This window comes from Saccoglossus kowalevskii, chromosome 6 (assembly GCF_978046115.1).
Source record: "Saccoglossus kowalevskii chromosome 6, keSacKowa6.1, whole genome shotgun sequence".
NCBI lineage: Eukaryota > Metazoa > Hemichordata > Enteropneusta > Harrimaniidae > Saccoglossus > Saccoglossus kowalevskii.
The window spans coordinates 41,939,732-41,953,446 of NC_140646.1; the positions used below are offsets into that span (position 1 = coordinate 41,939,732).

At 38.0% G+C, this 13,715-nt stretch overlaps 1 protein-coding gene across 1 annotated transcript in view; it reads right to left on the reverse strand.

Moving 5' to 3' along the window:
- The window catches only part of LOC100368816 (type 2 phosphatidylinositol 4,5-bisphosphate 4-phosphatase-like), a 38,538-nt gene that overhangs the window by 3,378 nt on the left and 21,445 nt on the right, over positions 1–13,715 (reverse strand). The window contains exons 3-6 of the mRNA XM_002730570.4: positions 8,818–9,021; positions 1,228–1,277; positions 850–940; positions 605–659 (exon numbers count right to left, since the gene is read on the reverse strand). Of these exons, the coding sequence (XP_002730616.1) occupies positions 605–659; positions 850–940; positions 1,228–1,277; positions 8,818–9,021 (400 nt within the window). The remainder of the gene's footprint in view (positions 1–604; positions 660–849; positions 941–1,227; positions 1,278–8,817; positions 9,022–13,715) is intronic.

A 13,715-nucleotide genomic window follows, 5' to 3' on the forward strand; every position in this document is an offset into this window, starting at 1 on the left:
ACCAATGATATCATTACAAGATAAATAATTTGCTTAATTGAACACATACAACAATGTATATTCCTACTGGGATCAGTGACCTTTGAATGTGTATCACCAGTGATCAGTCATTAACAGTCAAAATATTTTACCAGATTTTCTCAATTTATGATATTTTCACACAGGACATCTGTCCTTCATACTAAAGGAAGATTTTATACTGATGAATTAGGTGACCAAGTTTGAAAAAAATTGGAACAGAATTAGTAAAGTTATTGTGCACACAATAACAATTATTAATGACGACGACAATGACAGCGGCAACAGACATTTTTCCCCTTAATATTACTTCCCTTCCATCTTTGACGATACAGGCAAGGTTAAGAAAGGCTTGATTTAAAAAAAAATTGGTGTTACAGATAGTTCTGACTTTATTCTTATCCAAACAACAACAAAATGAAACTATTAAATATTAATGTACGCAAAACACAATAGCTAATTTTTATTGTTTGTTGTTCACAAATACAGATAATATAATCTTGCCTCTTATCTTTGATAAGTTTACAATGATACTAATTTTATAAAAATAAAAACAATATTCACATGTATTAGTGGCAATACTCACCAATCCACACAAAGTAGATGCCGCCAGATTCTTCTGCTAATTCATATGTACCAATCTGTAATAGGATAAATAATGACCATGATATAGCATGCATGTCTGGAATGCACTTTGCATATACATTCTCTTAGTGTAGCAATTCTTGCTTCATGCTACCACACACACCTCAAAGTCATTCAGGTCACAAGTAATACTGAGCTTCAGGTCACATGTCATACATTACTAATATTCAGATTGTATGTACTCACTGTGACACCTATTCCAGCAACAATGAACACAATACCGATAACAGCAAATATGATACAACGATTCTTTGCAAATTTAGGTCCAATAGATGAACTGTAAGAGAATGAAATGTATTGTAAGTTTTAAATATGAATGCAGTAAAATTGTTGACCAGATTTGTGAATTTATTTTGGAAAAACAAATTATAAGTTACCGGTAATTAGAATCCGTTTTAATTTCATATCACACATTTTACTGCAATATTGGTACATTAGTTTTTGTCAACTGATTCCATTCCACTTTAACAGATTTTATTTTGGGTATTAAATGTTTTGAACAAATTAAGTTATATCACTCAATAAACCAGTTTGCTGTCAATAATTCATTATAAAAATACTCACACTCGTCTGCAATGTGGACACCTTGCTAGAGAATTGACTGTAGTATTAAACTAGAGATAGAAAAAAAGATACATCATTACAAGTTGCACACTTGTACAAATAACATACATGTATACCAATGTGATTGTGATTTGAATATACCAGTATATATATGACATTCAGACACAGCAATGATGGTGCAACACCGTCAGAGTATGTATTCACATTTACAGCAATCATGGTGGCACACCATCAGAGTATGTATTCACATTTACAGCAATCATGGTGGCACACCATCAGAGTATGTATTCACATTTACAGCAATCATGGTGGCACACCATCAGAGTATGTATTCACATTTACAGCAATCATGGTGGCACAGCATCAGATCATGTATTCACATTTACAGCAATCATGGTGGCACACCATCAGATCATGTATTCACATTTACAGCAATCATGGTGGCACAGCATCAGAGTATGTATTCACATTTACAGCAATCATGGTGGCACACCATCAGATCATGTATTCACACTTACAGCAATAATGGTGGCACACCATCGGATCATGTATTCACACTTACAGCAATCATGGTGGCACACCATCAGATCATGTATTCACATTTACAGCAATCATGGTGGTACACCATCAGATCATGTATTCACATTTACAGCAATCATGGTGGCACACCATCAGAGTATGTATTCACATTTACAGCAATCATGGTGGCACACCATCAGATCATGTATTCACATTTACAGCAATCATGGTGGCACACCATCAGATCATGTATTCACATTTACAGCAATCATGGTGGTACACCATAAGATCATGTATTCACATTTACAGCAATCATGGTGGCACACCATCAGAGTATGTATTCACATTTACAGCAATCATGGTGGCACACCATCAGATCATGTATTCACATTTACAGCAATCATGGTGGCACACCATCAGATCATGTATTCACATTTACAGCAATCATGGTGGCACACCATCAGAGTATGTATTCACATTTACAGCAATCATGGTAGCACACCATCAGAGTATGTATTCACATTTACAGCAATCATGGTAGCACACCATCAGATAATGTATTCACATTTACAGCAATCATGGTGGCACACCATCAGATCATGTATTCACATTTACAGCAATCATGGTGGTACACCATCAGATCATGTATTCACATTTACAGCAATCATGGTGGTACACCATCAGATCATGTATTCACATTTACAGCAATCATGGTGGCACACCATCAGAGTATGTATTCACATTTACAGCAATCATGGTGGCACACCATCAGATCATGTATTCACATTTACAGCAATCATGATGGCACACCATCAGATCATGTATTCACATTTACAGCAATCATGATGGCACACCATCAGATCATGTATTCACATTTACAGCAATCATGGTGGCACACCATCAGATAATGTATTCACATTTACAGCAATCATGGTGGCACACCACCAGAGTATGTATTCACATTTACAGCAATCATGGTGGCACACCATCAGAGTATGTATTCACATTTACAGCAATCATGGTGGCACACCATCAGATTATGTATTCACATTTACAGCAAACATGGTGGCACACCATCAGAGTATGTATTCACATTTACAGCAATCATGGTGGCACACCATCAGAGTATGTATTCACATTTACAGCAATCATGGTGGCACACCATCAGATCATGTATTCACATTTACAGCAATCATGGTGGCACACCATCAGATCATGTATTCACATTTACAGCAATCATGGTGGCACACCATCAGATCATGTACTCACATTTACAGCAATCATGGTGGCACACCATCAGATCATGTATTCACATTTACAGCAATCATGGTGGCACACCATCAGATCATGTATTCACATTTACAGCAATCATGGTGGCACACCATCAGATCATGTATTCACATTTACAGCAATCATGGTGGCACACCATCAGATCATGTATTCACATTTACAGCAATCATGGTGGCACACCATCAGATCATGTATTCACATTTACAGCAATCATGGTGGCACACCATCAGATCATGTATTCACATTTACAGCAATCATGGTGGCACACCATCAGATCATGTATTCACATTTACAGCAGTCATGGTGGCACACCATCAGAGTATGTATTCACATTTACAGCAATCATGGTGGCACACCATCAGAGTATGTATTCACATTTACAGCAATCATGGTGGCACACCATCAGAGTATGTATTCACATTTACAGCAATCATGGTGGGCACACCATCAGAGTATGTATTCACATTTACAGCAATCATGGTGGCACACCATCAGAGTATGTATTCACATTTACAGCAATCATGGTGGCACACCATCAGAGTATGTATTCAAATTTACAGCAATCATGGTGGCACACCATCAGAGTATGTATTCACATTTACAGCAATCATGGTGGCACACCATCAGATCATGTATTCACATTTACAGCAATCATGGTGGCACACCATCAGATCATGTATTCACATTTACAGCAATCATGGTGGCACACCATCAGATCATGTATTCACATTTACAGCAATCATGGTGGCACACCATCAGAGTATGTATTCACATTTACAGCAATCATGGTGGCACACCATCAGAGTATGTATTCACATTTACAGCAATCATGGTGGCACACCATCAGATCATGTATTCACATTTACAGCAATCATGGTGGCACACCATCAGATCATGTATTCACATTTACAGCAATCATGGTGGCACACCATCAGATCATGTATTCACATTTACAGCAATCATGGTGGCACACCATCAGAGTATGTATTCACATTTACAGCAATCATGGTGGCACACCATCAGAGTATGTATTCACATTTACAGCAATCATGGTGGCACACCATCAGATCATGTATTCACATTTACAGCAATCATGGTGGCACACCATCAGATCATGTATTCACATTTACAGCAATCATGGTGGCACACCAACAGAGTATGTATTCACATTTACAGCAATCATGGTAGCACACCATCAGAGTATGTATTCACATTTACAGCAATCATGGTAGCACACCATCAGATAATGTATTCACATTTACAGCAATCATGGTGGCACACCATCAGATCATGTATTCACATTTACAGCAATCATGGTGGTACACCATCAGATCATGTATTCACATTTACAGCAATCATGGTGGCACACCATCAGAGTATGTATTCACATTTACAGCAATCATGGTGGCACACCATCAGATCATGTATTCACATTTACAGCAATCATGATGGCACACCATCAGATCATGTATTCACATTTACAGCAATCATGATGGCACACCATCAGATCATGTATTCACATTTACAGCAATCATGGTGGCACACCATCAGATAATGTATTCACATTTACAGCAATCATGGTGGCACACCACCAGAGTATGTATTCACATTTACAGCAATCATGGTGGCACACCATCAGAGTATGTATTCACATTTACAGCAATCATGGTGGCACACCATCAGATTATGTATTCACATTTACAGCAAACATGGTGGCACACCATCAGAGTATGTATTCACATTTACAGCAATCATGGTGGCACACCATCAGAGTATGTATTCACATTTACAGCAATCATGGTGGCACACCATCAGATCATGTATTCACATTTACAGCAATCATGGTGGCACACCATCAGATCATGTATTCACATTTACAGCAATCATGGTGGCACACCATCAGATCATGTACTCACATTTACAGCAATCATGGTGGCACACCATCAGATCATGTATTCACATTTACAGCAATCATGGTGGCACACCATCAGATCATGTATTCACATTTACAGCAATCATGGTGGCACACCATCAGATCATGTATTCACATTTACAGCAATCATGGTGGCACACCATCAGATCATGTATTCACATTTACAGCAATCATGGTGGCACACCATCAGATCATGTATTCACATTTACAGCAATCATGGTGGCACACCATCAGATCATGTATTCACATTTACAGCAATCATGGTGGCACACCATCAGATCATGTATTCACATTTACAGCAGTCATGGTGGCACACCATCAGAGTATGTATTCACATTTACAGCAATCATGGTGGCACACCATCAGAGTATGTATTCACATTTACAGCAATCATGGTGGCACACCATCAGAGTATGTATTCACATTTACAGCAATCATGGTGGCACACCATCAGATCATGTATTCACATTTACAGCAATCATGGTCGCACACCATCAGATCATGTATTCACATTTACAGCAATCATGGTGGCACACCATCAGAGTATGTATTCACATTTACAGCAATCATGGTGGCACACCATCAGAGTATGTATTCACATTTACAGCAATCATGGTGGCACACCATCAGAGTATGTATTCACATTTACAGCAATCATGGTGGCACACCATCAGAGTATGTATTCACATTTACAGCAATCATGGTGGCACACCATCAGATCATGTATTCACATTCACAGCAATCATGGTGGCACACAATCAGATCATGTATTCACATTTACAGCAATCATGGTGGCACACCATCAGAGTATGTATTCACATTTACAGCAATCATGGTGGCACACCATCAGAGTATGTATTCACATTTACAGCAATCATGGTGGCACATCATCAGAGTATGTATTCACATTTACAGCAATCATGGTGGGCACACCATCAGAGTATGTATTCACATTTACAGCAATCATGGTGGCACACCATCAGAGTATGTATTCACATTTACAGCAATCATGGTGGCACACCATCAGAGTATGTATTCACATTTACAGCAATCATGGTGGCACACCATCAGAGTATGTATTCACATTTACAGCAATCATGGTGGCACACCATCAGAGTATGTATTCACATTTACAGCAATCATGGTGGCACACCATCAGATCATGTATTCACATTTACAGCAATCATGGTGGCACACCATCAGAGTATGTATTCACATTTACAGCAATCATGTCGGCACACCATCAGAGTATGTATTCACATTTACAGCAATCATGGTGGTACACCATCAGAGTATGTATTCACATTTACAGCAATCATGGTGGCACACCATCAGAGTATGTATTCACATTTACAGCAATCATGGTGGCACACCATCAGAGTATGTATTCACATTTACAGCAATCATGGTGGCACACCATCAGATCATGTATTCACATTTACAGCAATCATGGTGGCACACAATCAGATCATGTATTCACATTTACAGCAATCATGGTGGTACACCATCAGATCATGTAGTCACATTTACAGCAATCATGGTGGCACACCATCAGAGTATGTATTCACATTTACAGCAATCATGGTGGCACATCATCAGAGTATGTATTCACATTTACAGCAATCATGGTGGGCACACCATCAGAGTATGTATTCACATTTACAGCAATCATGGTGGCACACCATCAGAGTATGTATTCACATTTACAGCAATCATGGTGGCACACCATCAGAGTATGTATTCACATTTACAGCAATCATGGTGGCACACCATCAGAGTATGTATTCACATTTACAGCAATCATGGTGGCACACCATCAGAGTATGTATTCACATTTACAGCAATCATGGTGGCACACCATCAGATCATGTATTCACATTTACAGCAATCATGGTGGCACACCATCAGAGTATGTATTCACATTTACAGCAATCATGTCGGCACACCATCAGAGTATGTATTCACATTTACAGCAATCATGGTGGTACACCATCAGAGTATGTATTCACATTTACAGCAATCATGGTGGCACAGGATACATGTCAAATTTGTGTTTTTTGTTGATGTATTTTTAAAATCTAGCTATGCTATATTCCATTTTAAAAAATCTAAAAATGAAAGTATGATTGAATAATTCATGAATGATAAAAAAAATGCTGGAACATGCCACTGTAATGTATTGACACAGAAAATATCAAATAAACCAGGAAGTTTTCACAATGAACTCATTGTTTACACTGTCTTTTGGAATGTCACTATCTTAGGTAGTGGGTTCTCCCCGCCTATTCACACAGTTCATACCCACCATAGGCTCCGGACAGTCTATTTTGAACTGTCGGCATTAATCTGAGATTCAGCCAATGGCGGAGAGAGAAACCTAGGTCAGAGGAAGACCTCAAGATTTTTCTTTACATTACGAACCATGTGACCGGGGCAATGAGGCGCCGTCATATTGCCTTTATTCTCACCACCGATGACTAAGCCAACGCTAAAGAAAAAGTGGAGTGGTCGGGAAGTCTATGGTGGGTATGAACACCTTCTGCCTAAATTCACTACATTCAATTTCCAATCATGGACTCCGGTCAGTCAAAATGACCATTTTGAACTGTAGGCAGAGTCAGACGCCGATAGTTGGCGGGTTTCCGAGAGAACCGAATCTGCCACCCGCCGAACATATGCCCAGCCCCCTTGTCGCAAGCGGAAGTATCAAACTTGCTTTCCACATTTCACAAGTAAATAACTTTCTTGTTTTCAAAGTTTTGCAATTGTTGATTAGTAATCAGTAGTGATGCAGCCAGCCAGTCCGTGCATTTCTATCAACACACGGCAGCACGCAAATTTAGAAAAGTATTTTTCTGAATACATCACCATTGTACCGTGACTGATTGGCTGAAAAGTTTCTCAGCCAGGCCGGATTGGGTAGTGATTGGTTTGCTATTTGATTAGATCTTGCAGCCCTACAAACAGAGATTTGAAGTATATTGCTAGAAATGCATCATTTGTTGTCCATTTATATTCTCAATTACAAGGAAATGAAAATGTGATTGAATAAATCATGAATGATAAAAAAAATGCTGGTACATGCCACTGTAATGTAATGTAATGTAATGACACAGAAAATCTCAAATAAATCAGGAAGTTTTCACAATGAACTCATTGTTTACTCTGTCATTTGGAATGTCATCATCTGCACTACATCTTATTAGATTAGTAGTCATATAATAACATTACAAAAGTATTTATTCTGATGTATCAAATAAAGTAGTCCCAAAAACATCAGTTGTTTATTCGAGGGGTACACTTATTAATATGTTAGTGACAGTTCAGTAACCTCATCACAAATGCAACATTAATTTTTAAATCAAAAAATTAGTAGTTTTCGAAAGATAAATTTGAACACTTTTTATGGTGATAACAGCTCATTGTCAAAATGAATTTTACACATTCACAATAGAGATTTTACAGTAAACACAAACAGATTGTTCAATTTACTATATGGTAGCTGTATATGTATACTTCAAAAGCTGTGAACACACTGTTGACCTACTTGTATTACAAATGTACGAGAGCCGTAAACATACAACCAACTGTCATTATGTATATGCATTGTTGCTGTTTCATAGACACTTGTGAACTAAAACACAAAGTTATTTCTGAACTAAGTTTTCACCAATTTACAAACTGTAATCATGGTTAAAAGAATAAAACAATAACAGCCGAGTCAACTCTTCAATTAGGCTCATCTGTTTGTTCATCTGTTTGTTCATTTGTTTACTAATTTTTAATTTGGTTTCACTAATAAGCCAGTATAGGAGCACACAAAGATGCTACAAAGAGAGGAAACTTACCAGAAAGGTTTCATTACAGTGGCCACAGATCACACGGCTACCAACTTGTGTTCTAACAGTTGCTACGGTAATAGGACCAAGATTAATAATTCTCTTACAGTTGGTCCTCGGACATGCGATTCTTTGAGATGTATTCTTACAGATCAATAGGCAGTTACATGGACATCGCACATATTTCTTTCCTGCCGGAGCTTCCTTGATTGGCTGCAGAGAGATAAGATATATGAAAATTGATTGCCAGGTTCACTGCAGTGGTGATGCATGCATTATTGGTTGTAATAATGAGATTTGTGTTTACAACAAAAAAAGAAACCATTCAAATACAATTTGTAAAAATGTACTAATTTTAACATCATATTAATAATGATTGTCTACACCAGTGTTTAAAATTTCACAAAATTATACCAGACTCCAGGACTAGTAACTTTCAAATTTCACCAGCCTTGCATTAAAGATTATTAAAATACTTCTGTTCCTCGTCCAAATAAACACACTAAGTCATTTTATTTAGAAGAAGACAATGACCAGAACAGTGTAAATGATGTCAGTGTTTTTTTGTATCCCTTTCATCTAGATCTGAGAAGTCTGATTTATGTTTGGAGTGAGAATCTAAAGCTACCAGCTGAGCAACTGTAGTTTCTACTGTTACACAAATACCCAAATGTGTTCTGTCTCATATGACGGCACTAATCTTTTCGTCTTGTTTTTGTTTAGGTCTTACATGTACTGTAGTTTAAACCCCTGCTCGATCATAAGCCCTTCTCCAAACTTACAGCATTTTACAACAAGTCATTTATCCGATAAAAATGCCAACTGCCAACACGCTGTGTATTATAATTTTCGATTTGCCCATGGTCATGTTAAATTCACTGCAGAAAAACCTGGGAGAAAGGCATGTGCTTCAGTCGCTGGTAACTGTGTTTAATTGCCTAATCCACAGATTTGTTTTTAAAGAAACATTGCCTTTGTTTCATGTTGCGAATGAGAGAAACACTTGTTTGATTGACAGGTCTTTGGTTATCAGCACCGACAATTTTTGGCGATGATGTAAGAATGAGGTGCGAAACATATGTTCATCTACCAGTACATGACACAAAGCATTTTTAATTTGGTTGGTTTACTCTTCAACAATGACGATGGGGAAGACAGTGATTTTGAGTTCGATGGATTTAATTTCAACGATGAAGGAAATTGAAATTGAAGTGATCTTCGCAGCTACTTCGAACATTGAATATAACGTACTGAAAAACTCTTGACTGACAAGCTGATCTCCCACCTAACATACTGAACTTTCGACTGTAAACATGTACCACTAAATCGTTTTTTGTTTTTTTTCGCTTTGAGGTCGACAAACTGTATATAATTTATTTATTTGTGATTTCAAGTGAAATAAATAAGGTGTAAATCATATATAGTGTGATTGCTTTTTTTATCATTTGAACGTCATGGCGTCGTAATGACATTATGATTTGAATAAACAAACATGTATGTAATGAACTTTCCGTGACCCTATCCTTGTGACCCGGGACTCTGATAAATGCATCCTGTTTCGGGTGTCATATTATAGCTTTTTTTTAAAACTATCATTTAATCAGAAAAGACGATACCAGAGTACAGTTTGTACCCAAAAACATACAGCCCAATATTCACGTGAAACATAGGGTCGAATGCAGTTCCACTTAGTAAACCCACCCAAGAGTGATTTAGTGACTGTCACGAGGTGACTAGAAATGCTGTACAGATGCCTAGATACATATTATACTTGTGTAATTTACCGTATTACCCCGGGCACGCGCCCCTCCCTGGGCAAGCGCCCACCCCCCTGTTTTCACAAAAGTTACATGTTGGGGACATCCTCGGTTAAACGCCCAGGGTGATTTTTAGCCAAGAACGGGGTCAACAATAAAGTTTTATTTGTCAAAAACGAACACGTTTGGTTTATTTAAATAGTGTGTTTGTTACGGTAGTTCTCTTTTTGAAGTGTGTGGTGGCCCTGAAAAGGGCCGTTTTGTTTGTGTTTTCACGTAAAAACTCATTGAAACTTAACGTATGTGGCGCACACGTTCTGCTTTCTCTTCATTCACGATGAATCCAATATTGCAATAATCCATACCTTGGTGAGTGGTTTGAAGCACTTAGCTTTGGTTTCAAAACGTAGCACTTCGCTGACTGTGAATTCATAACGGAAGAGCATCGCCAGGCGATGGACGCGGGGCTTTTTGGCAACGACCGCAAACGTATCCGTGTCCAGCCATTGGTTGGCCATGTAGAGGTCAAAGTACGCATTCTATTTTTACATATTAAGTTTGGCTCTTCAGTTTCACCCCCTCCGGACTGTTCTACTTTCGCAGCCTAATCGCATGTTTTTCAAAAAACGTCGAAAAAACACAAGAATTAGTAGAAATGTTCCTCTTTTGGGCGGATTATTGATAGAGAATAATTTCTTTATTGCAAAAATGTTGAAAACCGCGAGTTTTTGCTTTAGTTATTTTTTTATTGGCGAAAAACTGCGAACTCGGCAAAATTGGTTGTACAACTTCCCTTTATCATATACACCCAGCGACACAGATGCCAGCTGACTGTGACCATAATGAGGCCTGCCGACGGTGGGAACTTGTTGCATCATAATTTTGTCACGTGTGTGGGTGCGTGAATAAATCATGTTAATGAGGACGACCAGAGTTTATTTTCAGTCTGTTTTTTATGTATCGCCATTTGGATATGTTTATGTATTCACAATAGTTTGTAAACATTTCACATCAGTAATAAAAGGTTTATTTGTTTCATAACCCTGTCTGCTATTCTTCAGTAATTACGATGCGATGTATCAATACGTGCGTGAACAAAATTATGCTAATGAGGTCATCGCCATCTTGGATTACAAGCGGTAGTTTTTCCCGACTTGCACTGATCACTGTTACTAAAATAAAAAAGTAACCGTGCATTGATTACAATACTTACCATACTTTGTAGCCAATTTCAGTGAGTAATACAACTTCATTCGCTGACGTAAAACAAGTTTTATTCTTGAAATTCGACCATGTGTCTTAGTGTTCCCACAGTTCTTGACCGAGTGCTCACGTTTATTGAAACCTCGCATAAATCAAGAAATAAGTACGTGTACAAAGTGTACGAAAGCATTCCTTTATTTGACCTTATCATACGATCACAAACACAACTTTTTAAAATCTTTTTTGGGGTGGTCCTCGGGTAAGCGCCCACCCCCAATTTTTCACGATTTTGTATGTTAAGGCCCCTGGGCGCGTGCCTGGAGTAATATGGTAAGTGTCTATTTAAATGATGGGTCATACACCCCTTGTTGGAATGGTATGGTCAAGAGAACAGATCGTCTTGTCGGAAAATTTGAATACCGGGTATGTGCACCTGGACATTGATACCTATAAAACTACGCCTTCATCACATGCTCAGGCGATTCCATCTGGCAAAACCACGTTTGACATCATTGCCTGAAGCTTGTACACAACTAATGCAGAGAAGTTACAAATCTCAACGGACCTCTCATAGAACTGATATTACGACGAACTGACTTTAACCATTGCTGGCTGCAAAGCGGCAAAGATTGAGACAACACATCGACGTAAGTTACTGTCTGTGTATCCCTGAGGAAGCCAGCGGGTCGTCTTTGCGTAGATAACGTCAACACGTGGTTGAAACAGCTATAGGACTTCGTCGAACACGTTTAATTAATTATTCACGTTTAACTGCAAGTTCTGCTTACAAGACATTGACATTCGTCGCATGATACTGGTCAGTAACACTACGTTAAGGTTACATATTTCATGCATATTTTGAGTTTATTATTGTATATTTTGGAGTGTACTTCATTTATTTAATTCATCAAATTATTATATAACTGCTGTAATTTTGTACTACTTTGTTATTCTATTGATGTGTTTTGCCAAATTAGGCTGGTCAGACGCTGGAAATTTGGCAATATTTAATGATTGAAACGGCGTCAGTTTAAACGATTCACTTGTACATTGTTTACACTTGGATGTAAGCTCCATGTTACTGTATGGGCTCTAACTCGTTGAGAATTGGTTAACATGCACAGGGTTTTAGTCCGACTTGTATTCCTGCTGGGATTTGAACCTTGTGCGGTGTGACTTAATTAATATTGACCTTTAATCTGTTCCCGTTATACTTAATAAATCGTTAACTGCTAGTATATGATTGCGTCTGTTGTATGTTCACACTGACTACACCAGGGTCACCAGTTAATGCTTGTTGGTTGTATACAAATATACAAGTCACAATTAATGCTAAAAATTAGCAGTGGGGAAAAGAACCCACAACACAAGGGCAGTCTTGTTTGGTAGCCACACTTGACTCTGCCTTTGGCAGTGACCACAGGGTATAACGGCTGATCCTCAAGTTAATTTGGATGATGCTAGTCTTAGACACTCTAGTATCGTACACACGACGATATGTTTATGAATAAATTAGCATAAATTATCACTCAAGAGATGTTTTAACTTTTATCCGTAAATAAGGGCCCCCCCTAATTTTTCGTCAATTTGCTGTTTTCCAAGAGGGGTTTATACTCGGACAACTACGGAACAACTTATTTTGTAGTATATCACTACAACTCAAAATTCTACCAACAAATCTGGTATTTCAAATTGAAGTATTCTTTGTTTCAACATCACTGGAGAACTGAGTTTGAATTCTTACAATGATATTATTTAAACAAAATTTTTTAGTAGGCCATGGAAAAAAGGTCACCAGACCACCAGGCAGGCAAGTTTTAATTTTTACCAGTCTCACTCAAAATTTTGGCAAAATGGTGAAATGATCTCCAAGAGCAACCTTAATTAATCTATGACTTTCATTTTTGCTGTTATTTGCACAATATTTTCCCTGTTTTACAAACTTTT